The sequence below is a fragment of the Copadichromis virginalis genome, linkage group LG11 (genome assembly GCF_057382275.1).
Source record: "Copadichromis virginalis isolate Kocher_CV1m ecotype Utaka linkage group LG11, C_Virginalis_male_GT1.1, whole genome shotgun sequence".
Lineage (NCBI taxonomy): Eukaryota > Metazoa > Chordata > Actinopteri > Cichliformes > Cichlidae > Copadichromis > Copadichromis virginalis.
The window spans coordinates 34,578,750-34,606,018 of record NC_140628.1 but is presented as its reverse complement, the minus strand read 5'-3'; the positions used below and the strand labels follow the sequence as shown (position 1 = coordinate 34,606,018).

Genomic DNA, 27,269 nt, shown 5'->3' with positions numbered 1-27,269 from the left:
TAAGGCAAAAAATTACAATGCTTTATTTAATTGAGCAAAGAAAAAAAACACTGTGCAATGTTGTGCAAAAAACTGAAACTCAGATGCAAGATTAACATTCATCAATGAGAACATTTGTTTTAAAAAAGTATATATAGTTGCATAGTAACTGATGTGAAACAACAAAATAAACGTGACTATTTTGAAATTAAGCGAGTTAGTTACTGCAGCACCACTTGAACACATTTTAAGCAAACGCAAAAAATATGACTTCATTAAACAGAACGAGTTGTTTTGGAGAACAAAAACATATGGTGAGCACCTTGCCTTGGGTTGTGACAGTTTTACATGACAAAAACCTTTAAGATGAACCTTGAAGTTACTTATAAAATTTTGTAAAAATTAATCAAGCAAAAAATAGTTTTATCTTGAACATATAGATATCAGTACTACATAAAGTGATGCACAGTGTTTAAAATGATTAAAATCATGATAATATGGAAATTATTTCAGCAATGACAATGCCAAAGGTTTTCCATCCATCACTTTGTGCCATCTTCAGCTGGATCAGTTAGCCTTCTTCTTGATGCCGAGCAGCTGAGAGACGATGCTGTGCAGAGCCCAGTACAGCAGAGAGAGGGAGACAAAGGCCTGGACAAGTTTGACAGAGGTGGTTAGGATCAGAAGACTCGAGTTGATCCATTTCATTCAAAATGACAACTACCGCAGTTTGTTAATACTTGTGTTAAGATTACCATTACCACCAACATTACTGGGAGATAAAATTAAAAAACAAACTAAAAATCTAAAAACTTGCAACTGCAGCGCTGTGCTATCAAAATCACAGTGAAATCTGTTCAAACTTTGACTAGAAAACAACTCTGTAAAACTTCCTGAGCTCACAGTCTGACTTTCTATTTACATAAATGGACGTAACAAATGATTTAGGGAGATTATGTCATTGATCAATTTTTTTAAATTGTGAACTATTGATATGGTCGCACTTTCAGGCCACAAGACTGCAAAGCTTGCAAAAGACTAAGAAAATGTTTACATTTGATAACTTTCGCATTCAAATTTGATTAACAATTGTGCCCAACAGAACTCTTGTGCCTCAAAGAACAGCAACATTTTACGTGACTGGGATCAAGATGTGGTTATCGCTAGTGGATGGATTGAGTTTATGTATACAAGTTATAGGGCATGATGGTCTTGGAATGAAAACTAATTTATTTGTAACATAGTGGTAATACAATTTTATAGGTGCTTGACAATATACAGAGAATACGTTGTATGTTATGTAAATGTTTTCTTCATTTGGTTTATGAGCTACAAAAAAGGTCTCCTCCACTTAGAACTATTTGAGCACTGAAAGTACTATAAGCTGTATATTTGCTCACTTTTGTATGTATACATGCTCTTTAATTTACAAAGCTTAAGTGTAGCCTATAAAATGTTGTGCTGTCACAAGAGTTAAAAAAATAGATAAAAAAAAAACATTTCTATTACAACATGATGTTAAACTGTGAAAGCAATGCTGCAACTGAAAGAAAACAGACACCTCAGATGCAGCCAGTCTCAGGATGATGCAGAAAGTAGGCTTAGAGGTTAAGAAGCAGGGCTTCTCCCCCGATGCTCTCACAACAGGGTCACAAGGGTCACAGCCATAGGGAACCTTGCTATTCAGAGAGAACGAAGGGGGGCTTTGCCCAAAACAGCCCTTGCCTCCACTCCTCACTGGGTTCTGGCTCATAAACTGCATCCTACATTACAACTCAAGCCAAAATCAGACCGTTGTCCATCATAGGCAAAAAAGGCCAATAGGGAAAAAAAAGCCCAATTTCTTCCTGGACACGACAGCTGTTCTCCTCAGAGACAGAGAGAGGACGTACAGCACAGACCTCTCTCTGCTTTTCCACCTCTCGCTACCTGCTCTGAGAACAGCCTCCCTGCTGTATGAACCACTGGATGAAACAAAAGCAAAGAAGGAACTCGGAATGTGATGATAGAATCAAACCAAAGTCTCATTCATTTTTCAAATGACGTTGATTGTAACACTGAACACCAGTACTTATATACACTTTAAAAAAAAAAAAAATCACAAGTGTATGTGTGTGTGTATATATATATAAGTGCCTATGGGAAGCAGTATAAAAGAAAATAGATTTGAAGGGAAGGTATCAAACTTTTTCCACACTACATTTAATTGGCAGCTACACCACCAAGGGTTTTCTACAAAACGTGTTTTGACACAAACAGATTAAACCATCTAACAGTATATAAAGTAGATAAAAAATACCTGTAGTTTTGCCATCTAACATTAAAATGCTGCTGATACATTTATGAGTAGTACTACTGAAATAAAAACATACCTACATTCATACAAACAACTTTGAATTGAATGATTTACTCTGGAGAACATTTGTAAAGAAGGGTATTATAATTTTTTTAAGAACCTAAGACTAACTTTTTATAATGCACTGGTAATATTAGTTCTATTTAGTTCATTAAAACGTAATTAAGAGAAATAATTGGTCACTGACTCAAAAAAATAATAATAATGAAGTGTTACTGTTAATTATAATATCTATCTTCATAAAGTTGAGTAACTGATAAAAATATCTGAATGTAAGTCAGAGGAAAACCTCCTTGAAACTGCAGATACTTATTTTTAATGCGAGCATTTTGATCAGCGTAGTTCACCTCGGATATACAAACACTGATCAGCTGTCTGGTAAGATTAGCAAAACAGGAACACAACACACATTTTGGTAAGTTGTAAGAAAACACTTTCTGATAACAACACTTCAGCAAAAAATAAAATAAAAATAAATTTACTGCTACATTTATTAAGTAAAAGACAAAAACATGCTATAGACAAACTATCACTAAGTGAGATGTTTTCAGTTAGGTTCAGTGTGTTTTTGATAAGGCTTGAGAATCATGTAGAAACTCAAATTTTAAATCAGCGATCTGCCTCTGCAAAATATTGGGTAGAGGTATCTCAATAGTTTCAACAACTCCCAGAAGGAAAAACAGATGGAAGATTACAAATCCGTAAAGCTGCATTGTGTTTGTCTAAGATGGATTGAGATCGAGAGCAGTATGCAGAATTGGCAGAACCTCGCAAATCACATTTCACTCAAACTAAGGACCGAAACCTGACAGAGGTTTCTATCAAAGCCGCATGTTGAGGGCACCAATTTTTCCCTGTTCCCATCTCTCCGTTTGAGCCACTATGCTACATGTATATAGAGTCTGTAGGAAATCCATGTGGGACAGATTACATAGTGGAAGGAAGCAGGTTTGATCATCTACAAATAAGCACTACGGCCAGACACCACTGACTCCCAAAGTAGACATCTCAGCAGATCGACTCACACTCACTCAGTTTGGGGCAGAAAGCACTTAGTTAAGGGTAGTGCTTCAAGGAGCCACTAACATGTGGTTCTGTAGGTTTTTTCTTGTTTCTTTGTTTACCTTTGCTTATTCCATTTCAATACCAGTCTGGTTAGAAAGTAGTCACGCTCCAAGCTCCACTAAGAAATTGATGCACACCACATGTTTTGCTCAAAAGCAGCTCAGTTACTTCAAGATGCCAGTTTATTAGATACCAAAAAATAGTCTAGTAATACTCTATCGTAGTCGAATATGTTATGTAGTATAGTGGTAATGTTTAAATATTCTTAATAAGGATGCTCAGCTGTAGTTTCTGATTTGTATAAACTGCACCGTGTTACAAAAATAGACATTTGTCATGTCATGTTTTTGTTTACCTAAATTATCAATGAGATCAGATAAATAATAAAAATGCATCTCCCTGAAATGTAACTGCATTCATTGAAAAACTGTTTTCTTCACTTGGCTAAGCTAGAACTTGTTTTTGGCAATAGCTTAAAAATTCAAAAACTACAAAACTAAAATAGGGATGAAATGAAGCATGGCGGCTCTTTGTATAAATTTCAAGTCTGCATAAACATATAGATTAGTTGACATCTAAAGACTTGCAACACCTATTGTGTGTCTGTTTCAAGCTACATTTAATCACGATTAACCAACTTTACTGTAAGTAAACAATTATCTCTGCCTGGATAACATTTTAGTGCTTTACTCTCAGTGAAATGTCGCTTCAATGTGACCAGTTCCCACACATGTATTGGCCTTGAGAACCACACTCATCCAACACCATATTGAGCTGGGTCATTTTGGGTGCCACTGATGGATATTAAGCATGAAGGAGACATTAGACACCCCAGGGTGCGCCTTAGTGTCCTCTAACAATAACAGTAACAACCTTCCAGCCTTCAGTGGGTTAACATGGCGGAGTCTTGCTGTTCTCCACTGCAGCTGCACTCGTGATTGAAATGAAAACAAGGCAGAATGGCTGCTGTCAGACGTGTGATATATGACCTGTAATGGGATGTTTCCAGAGCTCCCTCTCCATATGGCTGCCTACAGTCCACCAGACCTGGACTGAACTGCATCGGAAAATTATTCGGAGCTTTTTTTGTTTGAAACTGCCTGTGTGGGTGTAGCGTGCTACATCAGGACATTGCTGAACTGGTGAAAATAAACTATATAAAATTCTTGTTAATAATCCAAACGCCACATTTCTAAAGACTTGAGAGAAATGAAATTACAGTTTGCATTCTGTTTGATTTGTTATAACAATTTGGTTAATTTTAAGTTTATATAGCAACTCTGTGCTGCTTGCCACGTACCAGCGCTCTAACGCAACTACGCCACATTTGATAGCATTTGTTAATAAACAGAAATGCAGACACAGGTGTCTGATTAGTTCACTGGTGAGGTGTTAATTACTGGAGGTTCATGTAGTGTTAAAAATTATTAACATGAGTTTCAGATTGACACGAACACCCACTAAGATCAGAAAAAGCATCTTGAAGAGTCTGAATATTGTTACACGAATTTCTGCATTCTTTACTTCAAACAAAAACATGGGAGAAATTAAGTTTCGGGGGTTTTGGCAAGAAAGATTTTATAAATTGTGCAAATTTATGTACTGCATTTTATTTTTAAATACATGTATATAAAATATACACATTAGATTAGATAGAACTTTATTAATCCCTCGGGTGGGTTCCTCTGGGAAATTCGATTTCCAAAAAAGCACAGCACCGACAGAAGTTACAGAGTTACAGAATATTATATATATATGCACAAAAGGTATTGCACAGTGAGGTGAAGAGGCACTACAGCTTAGTTGTTCCCCCCTCCTTTGTCCTCCTGTTTCCCCTCCCTCTCCCCTCCAGGGAGGAGTTAAACAGTCTGATGGCGTGTGGGACAAAGGAGTTTTTAAGTCTGTTAGTTCTTGTCTTTGGGAGAAGCAACCTGTCACTGAACAGACTCTTCTGGTTGTTAATGGCCGTGTGCAGAGGATGCCTGGCATTGTCCATAATGTCCATCAGTTTCTTTAATGTCCTTTTCTCTGCCACTGTCACCAGAGTGCACATATTATACACATGCACAATATTATAGATTTTAGCCTGTCTTATATAAACTTTTATCAAGGGGAAATAGTCACTTGCTCACATGGTGTGGAATGATGCAAATTAACAGTGACCTTTAACCATTAAAAATTCTGGTGGGACTATTCTGGGACTAGGAAAAACGTTCAAAGTTGCTCTCACATGGGTTCAATTAGCCCACAGGTTTTGTATACAGTTCATAAGTACCTTTACCAAATATATGAGTAATAAAACTAATTAAAATGCCAAACATTGACGTCTTTATAATCCCCCCCCCAGGTTACTCTTTCATATCCTCTTGTTTAAGATCATCCACTTAGTTCCAGTGTTTTTGCATTTTGTCATCTCTGTGTTATCTGATTTTTGTTTTAATTATCCATTTCTTTTAACACCAAATCTTTTTTTCTATTAATATTTACACACTTTCCATTACAGCTTTAACATAATTTTACAGTTGTAGTAGTGCGTTTACTCTGTACATACTTGCGGTAAATAATAGTTGAAGTTTGAAATTTACACTTGGAAGTTAACTAATCACCATTTTCATCTACAGAAGTATGGACACATGAGCATAGGTAGCTTTTTGTGCACAGTCCCACACAAGTACACCTGCACATATACACAAAACATGTGTACAGAGAGAGAGAGGGAGAGAGAGAGAGACACACACACACACACACACGACTTCCTGTCTGTTCATTATGAGCAGATATACAGTCTCTGTGCTGGTTGTTTGAGCAGACTCAGGAAGGATACGCCGAGCAGTTTAACGTCCCACCAGAGAATGAGTGTAGTGCCTACTCTGTAGCGCTGCCATGAGAAATATCGCCGTTACGCTCCCACGCACACACAACACAGCCAGACAAAACACATGTGAAACAGTAGTGGCTGCATGGCGAAGTGTAGCAAAACACAAAGTGGCCTGATGATATGCTAGTTTAGAGTGATACAGTTGTTTAGAAGTTTTACTTTACACATCTGGAGCGCTGCAGTCATCTACCATGTGTCTCTTCGAAGGTCACATGTAAGGTCAGCTACAACTCATCCAGACCACTATGCCTCATTGAGACCATACGAGAAAACCCAGAGGACACCAGCTTTCATATCTCTTCAGCACACTTCAGAGTCCAGCAGCCTGGCACCGCTTCAGCCTCAATAAGAGAAGAAGTCATCACCTCAGTATTAACCGTGGTTCCCTGGGTGGCCAGATTGGCTGGTTAATTGCTAAAGAGCACACTAGCCAGCAGGAAAGCAGAAGGCGAGCTATTTGGCAAAACTCCAGAAAAGGAAATGAAAGCAAAAACAGTGTATGGAGCAGACAGGAGGTTATGCTCTTGCAAAATGAAGCCCCCGTTTGTATTTTTATGAAGCCGAGAGAAGATGTTTGGGTCCACTGTGGATTAGCTCAATACATTCCTCTAAGAAGAAGTACACATGAATGAGCCTCCAAGGGCCTCTAAGACGTGTATCTTTACCCTGATTTCTATAATCCACCCACTGACATTTATAAAAATTAAAACAGTCTCTGTTGTACATTCCTACTGTGGAGTTTGGTGCCAAGTGCATCTCTACAGGCCTGAGCCAAACCACTGGTACAGCAGCAAAACTTCTCTACAAATATCTACAGCCCAGTTTAAGTTTATTTAACTATGGCAATCTGAAACAAAAATCAGACCTCTTCAAAAGAACACGTAAATCAGCAGCACAGATAACATTAAGGAATTTGGCAGCAATATGAAAGAAGGACACAAATCTACCACGAGCCAGTAAGACACGTCCGTGCAAAGATGATAATTTGGTTTTCATAAGCAAAAATGAAGCTTTAGCTTCTGCAGAGGAAGAAGTCCATCATTTTAGGAAAGTATTAGTGAGTTTGGTCACCTTTGCAAGTAAGTCACTGTCTCAGAGCTTCAAGACCTTCGTCTTTACAGAGAAGGATTTGTCCAACAAAAACTATCTAAGAATGATAAGTGGCCTTGTTATGGCTACTGCTGAGACCTTGGCAAAGCAGTAGACAGACTTCAGGTCCTGTATTAGGTCTTTTCTGTACACAGCAACTGCTGAATTTCTTAAGGACATAACTTTCTGATACCGTTTATGTGCTGTACATTTTTTAAGACACGTCACTGTCTTTCTCCTCCATTTGCCCAATTTCCTCATGTTCTTAAAGGACACGCTGCACATCACATGACACGCCAAGTTTTCATCTAAATAGCTCTTTGGGAATCATCACGCTGTTGAAAAAATGCTATTTTACGACTGCCCAACTGTTATCTTTGGCAAATGTGATGTAGCAACAGCCTTAAGATAAAATTGGAAATTTGTTTGAGTTAGGTGCCTTTTTATGCTTGAATGAAAAATAAAAAAAAAATCCCTTGAAAATGATCGAGTACAAGGAGCTGACTGGAGTTAGAGAGCAGCTAGTATCCAAAGAAATGTTGAAAGACAGTCACAAAAAATATACTGTATTATTATTATTATTATTATATTTATTATCATCTTCATCATTAAAGTATGGCTCATTGAAAGGAACAAGATTTTGGTTGGTTTTTGTTACTATGAACCACATTATCAACAAGCTGCTGCACACAGTCAGCATTGCCTGTGTAGTGCAATGTGTCACATTTTGAGTGGCCAAAACCAGGTCCATGTCAATTATATGATTGTAAAAGTGCAGGTGCATGCTTGAATGTTTGGACCCCAGCATGAGAAACATGTGGCAGGTGTTAAAATGTGGATTGGAGATTTTGGCTTTAAGTGGTAGATAAGGACTCAAACAAAGTCTGAAAGTTCCACATGAAGTTCCAAGAAGAAAAATGCTGTTGGCAAACAGACCTTTTTGTTTTTTAAAACACCTTTTTAATTGTCAGGGTAGAAAATATTAATTGAGCCTCAGTTCATGCAGTTTGTTTTGTGACCGGACAGCAGAGAATGTGCTTATTGTGGTCACTTCTCTGATAGCAGCCACTCAAACTTTTACAGCCTCAGATTTGAAGACTTTCCAAACTTGAAACCCCCCCACTGCTCACAAATCCTGGCAGAAGGAGACATTTTCCAGCTCACTTCAGGCAAAAAGCTGTAGCTTGAACTACTAAGGAAAAAAATACACCACAAAGAATTTTACTACAAAATCAGACGTGTGATTGTTAGCCAGTAATCCAATGAACGTAGCCTCGAAAGAGAGATTAATAAACTGAGTCCTGAGTGATGAAAGCTTGCACTGCGATAAAGATAGCTAAATTAATATGCTAAGCCTTCATTCAGCACTATCGAAACATTTTACAGTATAAAACTTTAATTTATTCTGAACTTTAAACCTTTTATAATTTGTAATGTTTTGAATTTGCGAGCAGACTTCTTTGGAAACCGGCATTCAAGTTCTCTGAAATCAGCTTTCGGTGCCTTTTAGAATAGAGAGAAACCACATGCACACACCAGAAGAGCTTTTGTCAGGTTCAGTCAGGTTCACACGCTGGCTCGGAAGCTATATCACAAACTGAATGACCCATGAATTAAAGCACAAATAGGAATACAAATTTAAAAGAAAGCCACTGTAGACCAGAAAACCTGATACCGCAAAAGCCAAACTAAATATTCCTAGAAATCTCCCAAAGGTCCACTTTCTGTTAGATTTCCATAACTTTACCTGGCAAGTGGTTTGACAACATAAACCAAGTGGTTAGTCTTTGACGGGCACGATCCCCTGCACATTGAGTGATAATATTTCACACTGTGTATGCTCGACCACCCCGCTGTTTACTCCAATGGAACAGTCCTACCCAGCATTTCTCTTTCAAATCCCTCCATTTTCTCTCTGGGAGGAGATTTCCTTTCCTTTTCCATTCCTGCGAGCTCTCAGATGATGTCATGCTCGCAGAGTTTCCACAGGCCCAAACAAGCCTGTTAACCTCAGCACTGCCTCTTGCCACCACACATTCCTGCTTCAAAAGAAGAGACCGCTAACCCCTCGCACCTGAGTTTTGTCCAGTGGAAACAACACAGCGACCTCTCACCGCCGACTGCCTTATCTGCTCACTCATGGCTGGGATGGTGGGAAAGCCGGGGTGTGAGCTGTAATTTTTAAAGACAAGTATGGTGATTTGTTGAAGATAAAGCGAATGTGTATTGAGGCGAAGCCTTTGTGTTTGACATGAACTTAATAATATTGTTGTGACCTCTTCATTTAGCTGTGGAGCACCTCATCTTCCCGTTTAGTCTGACAGAAAAGGGATCTGAGAGATTGGTAAGTGGTATCAGCAGGAGAACGGAGAGTGAAAATCCTAAAGGGTTTAAAACATTTTTTACATGTATACGTTTTGGAATCAAAGGCATTACACAGATTTATTTTTCCTTCAAGAGTCAAACCCGCATGAGCTAATAAACTACTTAAATTCTTTTATTACAAGGAAACCATTCAGTCACTGTAAATGAAAAGAAAAGCAGACCATAATAAAAGCATCTCTGGCTTTTTAAAATTATTTTAGTTGGATGCCTTTTTAAAATTTTACATCCATCTGCAGCTATCAAGAATAATGGAAGGGGGGGGGGGGGGGGGGGGAAACGAATTGTAAACAAAGTTGTTGTTTTTTTATTTCTTACTAAAACCAAAAAACTGGTTTGAGCCTGGCAGGTGAATTTTTATGAGCTCTCCTCTTGAATTGCTGTTAGTGGTCTTTGAGAGAATAGTTGCATAATTACTCTGGGATACAGAGTGTCTACGATCTGCTCTGTGGCCTGTTTTCTTGTGCCTTCAGGCAAAACCAGAGGCCCACACAGCATAAAACCATGTGTTACATCACAGTGCAAATGCCCCACCCACCCAGCCACACTGCAAACACAGAAATATAGGTGACGCAAAGGGTAAAAGAATAAAACAAAATGTTTGAGGTCAAACATAGGCAAAAATATAGCTTTTAGGTGATGACATCCTCAACTGCACAACGTTGTGGTTAAATCGATTAAATGTTTAGTTATTTAGAATCTAATTACTGATTTAAATAAATGTTTATTTAAATCAATTTTTAAGCATAAATTACATATTCTCCAATTGCCACGGTTAGCTGCCTTTACGAGGTGTAAGGAGGTCCGCCCGAACAAAAGCTTAAAAAAGAAAAATAACATTTTAACTTGACCCGTCTCCTTGTGCACCCCTGCACTGCGGCTATTTTTATTTCACCCTGAGAAAGTCTCATTTTGACCTCTTCAACTCGCACACCCCCATGCACGCCCAAACTTGCCCACTGCATCAAAACAGAGACTCTTTAGCTTATGTTTCAGTGTGGAGAATGGGAAATAATCGGAAGAAAAATCTGGTTTGTAGTGCTGGTTAGCAAAGGTTGTGTTGGTGTGACCAGAAAACCCAGAAGTGCGCTGTGACCAGTGTACAGTTATTCATAGCCTTCTTAAATAAATGTCACTCATTTCAAACCTAAATGATTAAACTGTGCAGCCACAGCACAACAGGCTTTGTTTATTTAGATGTTTTAAAATTGTCTATCATGCATGCAAATCTGATAAGCTATCCAAGCTGACATTAATGTATAAATGATTTCTTAAACTCAGTATGTTGCGCACAATAAAGTGCTTAAATATTGACTGTAATTTAAAACTTCTATTCTTCTATAGTTTGTGCACCAGAAAGACACAGATTATATTTATAAGCTGCAATATTTTGTGGTATGTATATGTAATTAAAATTTTATTTAAATGACATAAATTAAAGCAAATTAAAGCTAACAGCACACACAAATACAAATAAATATTACATGCACAGAGAGCTAAAGCTTCCATCAGCCCTGGTTACCAGCTTAGTCTCCTCTGAAGCAGTGAGGCCGTCATGTGAGCCGCACAGACGTGGGTTTGGGCGGGCGAGTGGGCGGCTGGGAGCAAGAGGCAGCCCTGGTTTACAGGTCAAGCCTGCAGCTTTACAAGGGAAATCTCCAGAGCCACTATAAATACCACTGTGAGTTTTAAGGGTGCAGTATATCACACCACTGGTTTTGAAGGACCACAAACCGACCTAGTTTTTTTTGTTGTACTTCCCCCTCCCCCTCTCTCAAATGTACAGTGAGTCTGAAGACAATTAAATGGGAATTTACCCCTTTTACATTTCGAGTGACTGTTAATTGATTGGCTCGACTTCAAAACAAGCCCTCCCTCTGTAACAAAGAGCCCGCCGTTCGCCTCACGCGTCAGATCCATATATCACTTGAGTACCTTAAAGTCTGGGGGTGGTTCAACCATATTCCCCTTTGCTGTATTTCTGAACAAAGGGCACAAACATGTCAGGAACCATTTCAAGTAAATTGTGAGGATTTTCAATGAGCCCCACCTGCAAGCAAGACATTCATTCAGCTCAAACTGATGTACTATGACTTGAAATGAGGCCTAATGATTTGCTTAAGGAAACGGCTGCATAAAACTTACAGCCCTGTCAAAGTGACACAGCCGTGCAGCATGTGCAGCATAAATCACCCCATTTCGTTGCTCTCGAGGTGATTGGTTACGCGCTTCATTTTAGATGAATTATTATTCATTCAGTTTTATTTCATTTTATGGTGAGAAAAAGAAAAGGTTGGAGAGCCTCGGGTTGTCATTTGAACACCTGAGCGCCACAGATGTGCAGTCAGAGGACATAAAAGCAGCGATTGCAAATCTCACGTGCAAATCTCATCAGCCAGCGCTAGTTAGCAGCAGACGACGTTAATTGGTTCCAGAAGTGTTGCTCTCATTCACACTAGCTGAGACGGCAAGCGGTGAGCGGAGGCAGAAAGCGGGAGGACAAAAAAAAAAAAAAAAAAGCTGCAAGGGAGGGCAAGTAATGAGAGGTCAGCCGCCTTACAGTTGAGCTGCCAGAGCCAGAAAGGCACGCCAATTTTATGGTCAATTGGGCGACGCATCTGGACTCATAGATCACAGGGCTGCGAGGCTGGACTTAGCACCCAGCTCACACATTTCACACACACAACACAGACCACACAACACACACAATTACAGGCAAACAGGCTAGACACACACAAACCGAAGAAACACGATACATGAGGCATATGCGCATTTAATACCAGAGCTTCACATATTTTTCCTCAATGATTTCATAAAGTAAGGATTTCTAAGTGCTGTACTGTGAAAATCATACCACTGTCATCTTAAGACATTTTTTTCAGTATTTTCCATAGTTAACAAGCTGGAATTAGGCTCCAAGTATATAATCAGACTGATGCTAAATAAAACTAGTTTCAACATGCACAGAGATAGAAAACATACTACCACCAGAGAAAGCAATTAGTAAGTAGCCTTAGAAAAACATGCTCATGCAATGATTCACTGTATACCCAGTCTTTATTCTACACCCTAATAACAGACTAATTAGGTGTTGTTGGTTGGACTTTGTGTTTAGACAGTTTCAATGTTGCATATAATGTATTTTGGACAAAAACTGGTTCTCGTTTTCAAGCTGAACTATGCTTTGATGGAGGGAATTACACGTGCAGCCAAACACTATATCAAGTCAAATGAATAAAGGATTTCCACCACATGTAATTATGGTACTTTGAAAAATTATATGAAATAGTTTTTGGAAATTATTCGGAAGGTCACCACATTGAGAATGTGAATATCAAAGGTATAAGTTCCATGGGGTATGGGGTATTTAAAAAAACCTAAATAAAAAGGTCATGCGATATGACTGGAAGCTCCAGAACAGCTACTAACCTGAGGTTAGTTTGTTTTGTCAACTGCTGTTTCCATGATCTTTGAACCTCGGCTGCTGAGCCAAAAGAAACATAGTAGTACAAACAGCTACAATTTCCTGATGAATGAGCAAAATCAGACTGCGGATGAACAACATCATGCCGTGTGATGAAAAGCTCACACACACACGCGCACACACACGTGAAAAGAGAACTCAAGGTAAGATTTTAGCCAAATTTAAATTTTTCTCTGTCGACAGCGCTGCTTTTAAACATCCATTTTACCATCATGTTTTAGTGCTACTTTTTTTTTTCTTTTAGCAATAAGGCCATCGCATTTTGCTGATCCGGGCACTCGATTAATACATCAGATTTCATTCTTTGTTTTAACTGGTAACCGCCAATATCTGCAGCTGAAAAAACAACTTCACTGTGGCTAATTAATGTTATTTCCAAGACTTGGCCAAACTACAAACTTAAAAATGGGTAAACATGGCCTCTGGGACCAGTGCATGTAGACACGCCATCAAAGATTGTTTAACTCGTGAAAGGGACAACACCTTTGTAAGTAATCTAGACGAATACCTCATTTTGAGACAGGGAAATGGCAGCTAGACAGGTGGCTGTTAATTCAACGGTGCCGCCATTATTGTTGCACAACAACTCAAGATAGTGATGATATCACAAAATCAGTGGATAAAATTTAACTAAATTGTTTAGTGGATCAAATGGGCAATGTGAACCAGTTACAACTTGCATATCAACTAAGAGCAAACATCATTACCAGGATGTATTAACACCATCAAAGGAATGCATAAAGACAGACCATTATTCACTAATAATCAATTCTGCTAAAAGAAAATGCTAAAGAAAGATGTTGCTAAACCAGCAAATGAACAGCCTTTGAAATATGCAATACGTATTTGTAATCATAAATTTAGCAGAAACTGCAGTGACTCTAAAGATCAGGGTGCACAGTAGCACATTTTAACAATGCAGCTAGTAATAAAGCAATGTGTTACTTTGGAAAACAGCGAGAAGCAGCAGGAATGAGCAGATAAACTGCTAATTAAATATATAAATCCTCCATAGTTCACCTGTCTTATGAATTGTCACATAACTGCATCTGTGCAACTGACTCAGTCCAATTTAGCAGGTCTGATGGGGTTGCCACAGAAACAGAAAAGTACGTGTCATTAGCAGTAGCCAGCCATAAAGCGTGTTGAAGCCGCAGTACGATGACTATTAAATGTTTCTTTCTTTCTGAGGCTCAGTTGGTTCCAGTTTGCTGTTTGTTTGTGGAAACAATACGAAGCCCTCAGCATACAGTTTGTGTTGATGTTAAGACCAGAGGAAGTTATGAGCGCTGCAGTGACCGACTCAGCAAAGCATTAGCGACTAATGCACAGTCTGCCTCAGCACACGGCGAGCCTACTCTGTAACTTTAGGTTGGTTGCCACTTTAAAGCTGAGCTGCAATTTCCTGGCACCACATAGAGTTGATCATGGAATATCTAAAGACTTTTCACAAACTGACTTGTTGCAATGGTGGCATCTGTTAAAAATACCACACTCAAATTCAGTGAGCTCCGTAAAATAACCTATTCTCTCACAAATGTTTGCAAAGGCAAACTTCATAGCTAGGTGCTATGAAATCCCCTGAATTCAGAGATTAAGAGATGTGGCCCGATACTTTTGCCTATAGTGTCTGTCGTGGCAGTCCTAGACAAGTTATGTCTAATAATCATAAAAAAAGTGCCAAAAAAGCAAACGAACAGAGTTTTTCCATGAACTGTATGCTTGTTAATATGTGTGTCCTACATTCCAAGTCACCTGCTGTACACCAGCAATAATAGGTGCTTAGAATTGCTAAATTGCATTATCATGCTGCATAAGACAAGACTTGCAACTAGCAACATGGATTAAATAATTCTCAAGACAGAGCTCACAGATGTGTTTAAGTGTAAGGGCTTTTTTCTTCCCTGCGCACCTATTTATTATTTATATATTTATAATATAAAATATCAGCCCATCTATTTTTTAAAATGCAGGTTTAAGGTACTTTTGCACTGGCTTCACTTTCCAGATATGAACACCAATTCCATCTTCCATATACGGCACACATATTTGCTTATTATTTAAGTAGAATGAAAAGAAAATCTCAAGTCCTGCTGCCTATTTTAAACTGCACTCCACACATTACAGTTGCACTTACCTCTGTAGGCACTGCCAGTGAAGGTGCAAGGGGCTTCATGTAGTTGTACCTCAGCAATGTCATCATGACGACACAGCGAAATAGCTCCAAGACAGCCGATGATGGCCTGAATATAAGGACACATTAAGCAACAACGCATCACTTAGATGGAATAATTATATTTTAATGTGAGCTAATATCAACTTCCTGTGCTGATCAAATAGAGTTGATGAGGAGAGATTTGGTTTGAGATATATAATAATTATAATAATAATAATAATAATAATAATGGATTGGATTTATATAGCGCTTTTCAATGCCACTATTCATTCACTCTCGCATTCACACACTGGTGGAGGCAGCTACGGTTGTAGCCACAGCTGCCCTGGGGCAGACTGACAGAAGCGAGGCTGCCATATCGCGCCATCGGCCCCTCTGGCCAACACCAGTAGGCGGTAGGGTAAAGTGTCTTGCCCAAGGACACAATGACCAGGACAGAGAGCCCGGGGATCGAACCGGCGACCTTCCGGTTACAGATGCGCTTCCCAACCCATGAGCCACGGTCGCCCCACTTTGAAGTCAGCTCCAGTGTTGTGGTACTTCCATCAACTGAATTTAATCTTATATTCACTCACAACAAAGCATGTATAGTAGGAGTGTGTCTTTATCTTGTTTCTGTTTCTTTTAGTGAATTTCACAAGCTAAGTATGCAGAGTTTTATTTGGTAACAATGAAGAGAAATGAAATGATTCAATGCAAGGTTCATAGTTTAGTTACTGAAAACAAGGGTACATACTGCTGACCACCCCACAGTAATATTAATACTAATGTTCAGACCTTTAACTCTGGGCTGGCAAAGACCTATGGCTCCCAGAGATTCTTTGAGAGTTTTTCTTTGATTCGTTCTTGGACCCCAAAAGAGGTTGGACTGTCTAAAAGCAAGCCATTTTCAGAATCATTGAGTTTAAGATGCAAATACATTATTAGGAATTAGCAGCTCAGAGGAGAATAAAGAACAACTGAAGAAATCTAAACAGATAAGTACAATCAACTTGGCATTTTTACTTCAATGCTAATTTTAACACTCCACATTTTGTATTCCTTCAAATTCAGTCTTTGGATGATTGCCACTCAAAGCTTGAGAACCTCTACCAAAGCCAGAATAGTTCTCAGTCTTGCTTTTCTCTAACCTCCCCGAGACATTTTTAACTGTTTAGTCTAATTTTTAAATCCTCTAAAAGTCTCTTTGAAAATGAATCCATAAAGAAATCTCTGTACTGTACCTCTGGTCGATGAGGAACCCCAGAGACGTGAGAGTGAGCAGAACGTAGCCAGTCATACCCAGAATAGTTAACTGGGACAGTATCTAGGATTGAGATACATTTGCATACCATGAGAAATGCGGTCAGGAAAAAATACATTACCGTAGATTCAAACCCTTAAATCAATATCATGGCCAGTCAAGTTACAATCACAGGAGACCTTACTGGGAGAGCAGTCATAAACCGCAGAGCTGTAATGCCAACCAAAACATGTCTGACCTTCGGAATAAGTGTACTGGCACACACGATATGCTGCCTCTTACTTTACACTGACATGCCTAGTTTACATAGACGCTCTAATCATCCCAGATGGGTCTTGACAGGGGACTTGACCACAGTTGAAGAGACTGTAGTTTGAATCCCCTAAATGGAGCCAAAACAACCAACTTTGGAGGAGAAATCCAATGCAGATTCTCACTGACCTTTCCAAGCTATTTGGAACATACACACAAACAGACTTGCATAAACACAAAGAGTAACGTACGCTCTAATCTGTGTTCTCTAACCTATGGCCTTGGCTAAGGGCAGCCGTTGGAAAGCCATTGTCTCCTGAGGATGCTGTGGGCTGTCAGCTTTGGTTTATATTTCTCTGACACTCAATACAGAGTCTAACAGCCAAATCTCACTGACTGCTCCCATGCTGTAAATACCCAGAGGGCTCGCGCTTGCCAGCACAAAAATCAACCCATCAACAGGATGCAATAAAACTGTATTTCTATACGTTTATCCAAGTCATAACCCATAAGCTGCCATAAGCACAATATTACCAGGAGCCTCTTACAGGAACACAGATACAATAATGTTTTCCATGAATCAGACAAGGAAATAATTTGAGCTCAGTCCATCTGTGAAGGACTGACAGTCTAGGGTGACCTTCATTCATAGTTTATTAAGGCAGATTAATCACTGCAATGGAGTTCAAGGGCTATGGATACCATTATTTTTGGTAAGCGTATAATGAGAGGAGAATTGTTTTGATATCAAAGGTTATGTGAACTTTTCTGTGTCTGATAACCCGAGAGGCTCAGCAGACCAGATGTATTTAGTAACCTAATCTTTATTTCTTGTTGTTGTTTGTTTGTCTTTCTATCATCCAGGGGGCATGCAGCTGAGACACTACACTAGAGAGAAATTCCTCCATAAAGCCCTAAGTGTCATCAACTCACATTTTATTTCCAAGAGTTTTTAAAGAAACACTTTGTGCTTCTTTTGTCATGGTAATTTTTCAAGTGATCAACTGACAACTTGTAGCAATATCAGCAGAGGTCGGAAATGACAGTTAACATCTGGTGGCAACACTTTAAGGACTGATTGTGTTATGTTGTCTCTTGAGATGAGCAAATTAACTAATTACCCAGGCCATTATTGATGAAGACTGATCAAACAGGAAAAAACAAGCAAACCAAAAAAAAAAAAAAAAAAAAAAAAAAAAAAAACAGTGCCAGTAACATGTAATAATGAATCAGGTATCAGGTAAGTAAACATGATTCCTGTTATACTGAACTATTTTAAGGAGAGTGTGTTTCCAGCAAACCATTAAATGGGATAACAAAATAACACACCTGTTAATGTAAAGTAACAAGGACAGCTCTACAAACGACATCATCCAAAGTGACCACACATCTGAATAAACCTCTCTTCTAAAGTAAAGTAGTCTCAGCATTTTATATTTTGTAGAACTGATTGCACTCTTACTGTATTAGATTCAAATGGGGGGAAAAAAGCAGGGCTTGCTCTACTGTGTGATTCATTAGCCAATGAGCTTATAGTAGCTCTTGATTTTACAGTCAGAAATGCCCCCATGCTCATGTGTCTACCTTCAAAAATCTGAAATGTACTGTGGTGGGAAAAAAGAAAAAAAAACTTTCACTTATAAGGCTCCAAATGGGACTTTATGCCATGAAGCTTCTGGCGTACAGCTTTTGTGCTGATGTTAATGCCTGGCAGTTTGGGAGTCTGTAGTTATTAAGTCAGTTATTGAGAGCATTGGTAACTATTACATGCACTCTTATATGCACTCTTCAACTTTACAATCTGCGTTGCAGCTGTTCTGAAATACTTCACAATACCACCATCTGATCGTGGAATATCTAGCAGAGTAAAAATCTCAAAAATTGACTTGTTGCATCAGTGAATCCTATTATATTAGCAAACTAATTCAGTGAGCTCTTTAGAACATTGCTTGTAAAGTCACAGTGCACTTATTGCTTTATTTCATACACCTGTGGCAATGCTATTGAGAACACCTTAATTCAGAGATTACCAGTGAAGCTCAGTACTTTTGCTCAAATAGTGAATATTTTTGTACTTTCGGTAATTTGCAAAAACTTCAAAAGAGTGAAAGCAAAACCTGTGTTTGTGCATGTGTGTGTGTGTGTGTGTGTGTGTGTGTGTGTGTGTGTGTGTGTGTGTGTGTGTGTTTCACTTTTGGTCTGCTGGGTAGAAATGCCCAAACATACTTTAAATGAGAAAAAGTTCTGATGGTCAATTTCCCTCACTGCCTCTAATAATAACCGTTTAAAATACGTACATGTAAAGCATACACACTGGCCTGATGATGATGTAATTGAAGAGTAGCTTCACTTGTTTGAAATAGCCATGTTTTCATGGCTTCGAATTAACACAAAGCACATAAATTGTCCGGCAGCGTGTCTTCAATTGTCAAGCTAAATAAGCAGCTAGCGAACATGTGGGTATAAATACATAAGAGTGACATGATTTATTGTTGGGCCAAGGAGCTCACTTTGTTATTTTCCCTCCAAGTCTGATGGCTGCATCCTGAAGGCTATTTGGTTTGGGAAATGGTTGACTCGACACAATTAAGGCGTTTGTGTTCACTGCTGGACCACCAGCTGGTGTTTCGTTCGCCAAAAGGGAGGGGATCCCTCGATGCTGGAGAGGAGGTGTGTGTGAGAGGTGACCACAACTAACAGAGCCCCAATGGAGGTAGCAATCGGGGGGGGGGGGGGGGGGGGGGGAGAAGACAGGGCATTTTATTTAGAGTTTGAAGAGGTTGGGTGTGACAGCTCTTTCTGGCTAACCAAAACTGTGCCTGGGGGAAAAAAATCCTTCCAAAGATAACTGCTGGGGAGGTTCTTTTCTTTCTTTTTTTTCCTGAAGGAGGAGGAAGGGGGTCTTTTGGCTTGTTGGGTGGAAAATAATAGACAAGGTTGCTTTAAAGGGGAATGCTGATCCGTCATTCTGTCATGATGTTAGACACAGCTAGTCTTTTTCTGCTGGCTAAGTAGAGGACTCTGCTCCATTATGGACCAGCCACAACAAACTGGATAACTGGATGAATCAGTGTTGGAAAACAAACACGTAAACTCAGTCTTAAATTGGGAACTCTGGACCACCTTGTCATACTTTGAGGGATTACAGTAGCCTAAACAAATCAGTAGTTAGTCTAGACTAAGCTACCCCAGATTTAATCCTATATATCTGACAAATCCAACTAAAAAAAAGGGAATTTAAAGAACTCTATGAAGGGAGCTGAAGTGTCACCCTCCAAATAAAGTTTAATAACAATCACTTTGTCTAATGTGACAAATACATACCATCTTGTTTTCAAACAAATCATGGTAAGTCTTCAGCACCAAAAGGAAATGTATGACTGCATAAATTTGTACAGGCAGTGACCAGCTGGGATTATGAGGCACTTCCTTTCCGGTAACCTGTGAATGGAAAATAAACATGTTTAATTCCCCGAACCCTGATATTTTTGAACAGTTTCTCACAGCCAACAAGGCTTAAATACTAATTTTACCCTGATGGTAACAGTTTTAATGTCATGCTGTCATTTGAATTCAAAACTAGTACAAAAAAAAATCTTCTAAAAACATCATGTATGCTATTATTTCTGACTCAAAAAACAACTGAAGCCATTAACCAGTGACACATTACCCCACATTCACAGAAGCCTGTGAATAGTTAAAATAGTTCAAATGATGATAGAACATGCACCAAGACTTCTTCGTCCACACACACAACAACAACACATGTCTGCTTTATGATTGTGGCATTATCACAATAGTCTAAAAATTTCAGATTGATAATCAATAAATTTTCTCAGATGTTATGTTTACACAAACAAAGTTATAGTCACCCATGCCCAAGCAACGTACCCCTGTACAACTGCATGCTTGGGCATTTGAGGCATGTTCCTTAACATTTGACACAGGTACTGACAGCAATGCTATGCTAATTTTTAATAACATTAGATGTAGGGTGTTAGGTCAATATAGGTTTTATTATTTGCTACACCTCACGCTAGTTTGCCTTAAAATGATACACATAGCTCCCATTGGACAAAGAAAAAGACGACTTTAAGGGTACTATGACATGCAACAGAACATAAACAACAACAGAATCTGTTGAACAAATAACGAGCTAAGCGGTCCAGTCGTCTCATATTAGGTTAACAGACTGGATTAAAGGAAACCGTCTGCAACCACCAAACTTTCTTCTCTAAATGCATGTCACCATTTTGCAGCATGTTCAGATATGTGCATGAATCATTTCCAGCAAATCATCTGAGTCATGCATGGCAAAATTATTCTCTACCAGTAATAACAGAAACAAAGAAAATGCCATTTGTAGAATGCAATTGCACCCAGTGGCTAACTCTGAGAATATGCCATGTATAAACACTGCATGCTGGTGGTGAAAAAACAAAACAAAAGGGTATGATAAAGATGAGGAAAAGATGCTAAACTTTAATTTAAAAAAAAAACAAACAAACTTGTAAACCCACCCAATGTGCCTTTCTTCAAAAAGACATTTTCTTACTTTAGCATCCTACTAGTGGAATTTCAGAACTGGTGAAAATTAGCTTGTTGTTTTCCATTTACAAAGTCATCCAGGATTTATTGGGTGCAGCGGTTTCCCTTAAACACTGAGGAATATCTGAGTCCTTCTGTAAGAATTCCCTGAGTCATTTGACCTGTTTTTCCCTTCTGTCCAAGACAATAAGTAATTAAGCCCTGAGGACTTTATGGGAATGAAAAATAACTGGCCAATCAGCAATGCCTGTTTCTCATTCAGGGGGTTTCCCAGGATTTTGAGGAACCAAACCATCACATGTGGGTTCCCCCTCAAAATCCCATCCCCAACCCTGTAGATATTCCAGTCTGCTGCTCTGCTTATTCTCAGAGTTGAAACACGTTGAACCCTTTTTCCTCTTTCACTCCCCTCTTTTTCCTCTTTCCTTCACCAGCAGATATCAAGAAGTAGCCGCCTACATAAAGCCTTTCAAGATATTTCAGTTAAGTTCCAGCTCTGACCATGTTTAGAATTACCCTGCTGGGTTTAAAGAGCCAATTTAATCGTAAAGTCAAAGGGGACTTTTTTTTTTTTGCAGTCTGAAGCATGAGGGAACTAAATATGCGACACCATCAGCGTTATTTCAAAGCTAACCACCGGGGCATTCAGCTGGAGCCTGTATTTCTTTCTGCATACACACAAAGTCACGCACACACATGCACATTTACGCTAAACTGCAAGTGGTTTTATTCACGCAGACTGTGTTTAAAGACAGTGAAACTAAACTTATTGTGTCGCCTCTACAAAGGCTTTGCAACTTTTATTTGATGTGGCAGTTTCTTGTAAAACTGGCAGAATATACGAGTCCTTCAATAAGGAATGCTCTGAGTCATTTAGGCCTGTGTGTTGTGTCTGTCAAAATGATGGGTAATGAAGCATGAGGGCATTTTGTCCTTAGAAATGATGCAAACCTTTGGATTGTCATTGTGGTCACCCAGCCGACGTTTACCAGGTTTCCAACTTGGACCGTTGAGGAAAGTTGACAGTTTGTTGCTGATAGTTTTGTAGGTTTTGGATTTCTTCCACAAATACAAGTAGTAATGCAACTAAAAGGGAAAAAAATACAACCAAATTAGACATTAATACATAATCAAACACTACATTTAACTGATGAATGCTAACAAAGGAACAGCAATAATCCTAGAATGAATGTTTCTATTTTCTTTGGGCAGAACATTGCTCATGCAGTGCTCTGCCAACAGTGATGGCAGCAAAAATAATCATAACATCCACCTGGCATTACATTTTATTGGCCTCTTTCACCTCAACTGGGCAGTTTGTTTAGAGTAGAGTCATAATGTTATAGTTACAAAATGGACACTCGGCCAGTGAGGGAAACATGAGCTCACACCTCATCTACCAAAGGTGTTTATACCCAGATGGAGGTGAGCTGCTTGACCAATCGCCAACTTGTGGTAGCCACATCAATGATGAAAGATGAGACTAACCTGCACATAGAGGATTTCAAATCTTTTGATGGGGAAAACCAGGCCGTACACGACTTGGTTGGCTTCTTGAGCAAAGGTACCTGGGGATGGTATGAATAGCGGTGTGCAAAACAAAATGATGTGAATAAATGACTCAAACTTCTATTCCTGTTATTTATTCTTAAAACCTGAGGTAATACATTAAGGTTTAAAAGTTTAAGATGTTTAAATATCCAACAAAGAAAACGTGTCACCAGAAAGACAAACATGAAATGAATCACATGTTTCTATTGTTATTAGCATTTTCTTCATCTTTAAGCTATTTGTCCCTCCTAAATGCTAAATGCTCCACGTTCACCAGCTTTTCATTGATTTTATCTGTTGTTCACTTGACCAAGACAATAAAACTGAAGTGTAAAACGAAAATGAACTAAAAGATGCTAAAACTCTGAGAGGGTTAGTGACAGACAATGGTTAACAAAGGTTAATTCGGCCTCCAGTTTAACAGTGAAAATGCTACTAAGGGAATGTAGAAACGCTCCTTTGAGTCAGTATCCTTTGCATAAACTGACTTTTCTTTGAACATATACCCTAAAAACAATAAGGTACTATAAAAACACCAGGAACATCTATTCAACATCTATAAAACCACCATCAACTACAGAGAAGTGTGTTTCTCATGATTTAAACAGATACCCTGCACAGACATTTGTGGCAAACTGTTTTATTTTCATCACTGTAGTATTGGGTGATACCTTAATTTTTCAAGCCCAAGCATCACAGGTATGTCTGCATGTTCTCAGTTATGTAGGCCACGGTAGTCTTAAGCATTTGAGTTGAAAGGAACAGGATTTCTTTTCAAGTTCATGAAGAGGTTTCACTTCTCATCTGTGATGTTTCTTTGGTTCTAAAAACTGATGGAGTCCCAGGTATTTCAGGAGGAGTGCCTCTGAATATTCATATTTTGGACAATGACAACAATTTGAGAGGAGGCCATCTATTTCTACTGTGAGCCATCATCACCAAATTGAAGCATACGACACCAAATATTCCCCACCTATAAGTCACAGTCTTGACATCCCTTTGCAGGCATTTCAATCCCCACTCAAACCTTGAACCAGATGACCTTAACTTTTATGGCCGTGTGGCATGGCAATGTCTCAGACTCCACATCTTTACTCCTGTGAGCATAATGACCCATGCCTGGGTTCACAGCCTCACTCATGTAGACTCACAATCACTCTCAGGACCACCTCCGAAGGGACAACCTCAATAGGGGTCTCCAATAGTTTTTGAAACTAAAGAAAATCAGATGAGAGGTAAAATATCTTCATAAACCAAAGAATTTCAGTTGTTCTGAACTCAAGTAATCAAGATCATCACAGACAGGAGAAACTAACAACACCTGGAAGACTTTCATGGTACAGAAAGTCCATCATACAGAAATTTGATCATAATTAAAGTATTTCACCTGAATGCTTTGAATCTTTGAAGGGAAAGTTCAGATTTCAAATTTTATAAAAAATCTATAGAAATACAGTTTCCCGTGCAAGGGTTACTATGCAGTTTTGTGTATTTGAGGTCTGTGTGGCTAAAAATAATGCATGTCAACAGCAGCTATAAATGGTATAGTCAGTGCAAGAAGAACCATTTGCCTTTTGCACAAAACAGATGTGGGGGGCAGCACTGGTGGCATTAAGAATTAATCCCATTGTAGGAATTTTATTATTTTAGAACAGATACAAATGTTGATACAACTCAGTGGTGATCCAGCTGTCACACTCTACAAATGCCATCACAGACTAAAAGTTACACTGTCATAAATAAAGTACATTCACTTGCATTCAAAAGAAAAACAATAAGACGCAAATACAAATGACTTACCAAATAATCTGTCCCAAATAATCAGAATACCACCATAGTTCTTGTCAATGCAATAAAGGTTCCGCCCTGTTGAGTTTACATTTGTGAGGTTGCTGTATTACTTATTCACATTTTAGATAGATAGATATAAACATTTTCAGAATTAACTCTGATCCATAAAACATCTCCAACATGTCTACTCATTCAATCTTTCAGTCCTTATGCAATGTTTGATGTAAACAGCGTAAGGTTGGATAAAATTACCGTCCTCTTACCATGATGAACTCTGTGGTGTTTTGGAGTGTTCAAGATCCACTCCAGAGGTCCAAGGTCTCTGATTAACTGGAAGAAAGATATAAAATCAACTTTAAAGTAATAAAGTTTCATTTTCCTTATACAAATTAAAATACAAATAAACCGTCTTTACTTGGTTTCCCAGTGACAGCATTGACGTGTTTAATTTCTTTTTGTCCTATTTGCTTCATTTATGCTCCAGTAAAGACAAAATTCAGACAGTAACCCTAACTTATTATTTTCCATCTCCCAGAGAAACCAGAATGAAACAGTTGTTGCTGTTATTGCCACTAGTCCAACTGCCTGTTTGTCGAAACACTAGAATAATCACTCTTCTTCCATCTGGTCCCATTCAGTCATCTCAATGTAATGTCTGCAGTCATTAACACCTGTGTGTATGTTGAAGGGCGCAGGGGGTCCCAAAACAGAGCAATAGTACCAAATATATATTACTTTACATGCAATAACAATTCTGCTTGGAATGAAGTGGACAGAAAACCCTTTTGCTGCAGTGGGTAAACTCACGAAGTTTCATCTTCTGGAGAGCAGGAATGCTACAGTACTGTAAGTGAAGGCAACTGGTATAACTGGTCTGATGGTGGCAGCACAGAAGTATTCATGTAGCTACCACAAAGAAAACTGTCAATGATCACAATGAATTTTCTTGAAAACTGTGGATGCTTAAGAAACAAACATTAAATAGTGGAATGATGAAACTTTATTTGAATTTGAATAAAACTGTTGCCCTAGTGTTTTCAATTGGCAAAACCATTTCTCTGACCAATGGAAATATCCATCCATCCATCTTCTTCCGCTTATCCGGGGCTGTGTTCCGGGGGCAGCAGCCTAAGCAGAGAAGCCCAGGCCGCCCTCTCCCCAGTCACTTCCTAGAGCTTGTCCGGGGTAACACCAAGGGCTTCACAGGCCAGCTGAGAGATATAATCTCTCCAGCGTGTCCTGGGTCTGCCCCAGGGCCTCCTTCTGCCCCAGGGCCTCCTCCCGGTGGGACATACCCGGAACACCGCGCCCAGGAGGCATCCTTGTCAGATGCCCGAACCACCTCAACTGTCTCCTTTCAACGTGGAGGAGCAGCGGCTCTACTCTGAGCCCCTCCCGAATTGCCGAACTTCTCACCCTATCTCTAAGAGAGAGACCCCGCAGGAGGTGCCATAGGGGTTGGGTGCATTGTGAGCCAGGCGGCGGCCAGGAGCAGAGGTCCTGGCGGGCCGATACCCAGCTACCAAGACTGGCCGATGGAAATAATTTGGGCAACTTTAAATCTAAACTAGTACTAAAAAAAGTTAAATATTCCAGCAAATTGCTGTTGGAAGCCTTACTATAGCTGTCAGAATCACTTTCAAATATTCATAACATCCATAATTACATTTGTTGCCCTGATTAACACACTCAAAAGAGTTAATTTCTCCAATAAATAATATTATTTATGGTGATGTTAGCACAACAACTACAGTGTTGGAAAAAAGACTTTGTGGCAATAGCAGAAAACTCCTGACAATGGTTAAAGACATTGTTACACACACACACACACACACACACACACACACACACACACACACACACACACACACACACACACTCTCTCTAGTCCAACACCCATGAGGTTTAAACCATCAGGAATACATTTTCTTATTCATTTCTTGTTGGAAGGTACCAAACTGATTCCTCCGTGAGTCATTATAGATTAAAGAGGTCACACTGAGCATATTTCACACAGTTCATGTTTCTCTTTTGGTTGCAAGTCATATTTCGATGGATCACATCAGTATGACAGACGGAGAAATGTGCGTGGTTGGACAGAATTTCTCTGCGATTCATTATTTCCACATAATGGCTGCGCCTGGCAGCCGAGCGTGAGAGTTTTATCTTGAATGAAAGGGGTCTCCACCACTTCACTCCAGCTCTGAAGCTGCAGCGAATAGTGAGCCAGTAAATTCTATGACATCAAAAAAAAAAAAAAAAAAAACAGAAGGCATAAATTACATCCCTCAGAAAATTGTGACTATTACGACTGTTCTCACTAATAGCGCACTAAAAGATCGAGGGCGTTCCAAATCCATTCATTCCCTCTAACGATTGTGGGGATTGTAAAAGTGATACTCTCAGTCACTTTAAAAGGCAGACAGAATGGTCATGCTTCTGTTTGGAATATTTCATAAAATCTCATTATTTTTT

General features: G+C 39.1%; 1 protein-coding gene across 1 annotated transcript in view; it reads right to left on the bottom strand.

Annotated features, from left to right (window-relative positions):
- The window catches only part of agmo (alkylglycerol monooxygenase), a 49,164-nt gene continuing 21,895 nt past the window's right edge, over positions 1–27,269 (bottom strand). Inside the window, exons 6-13 of the mRNA XM_085472168.1 lie at positions 25,058–25,124; positions 24,804–24,869; positions 22,941–23,020; positions 22,404–22,538; positions 20,229–20,345; positions 16,633–16,715; positions 15,371–15,476; positions 1–630 (exon numbers count right to left, since the gene is read on the bottom strand). Of these exons, the coding sequence (XP_085328294.1) occupies positions 547–630; positions 15,371–15,476; positions 16,633–16,715; positions 20,229–20,345; positions 22,404–22,538; positions 22,941–23,020; positions 24,804–24,869; positions 25,058–25,124 (738 nt within the window). The 3' untranslated portion in view covers positions 1–546. The remainder of the gene's footprint in view (positions 631–15,370; positions 15,477–16,632; positions 16,716–20,228; positions 20,346–22,403; positions 22,539–22,940; positions 23,021–24,803; positions 24,870–25,057; positions 25,125–27,269) is intronic.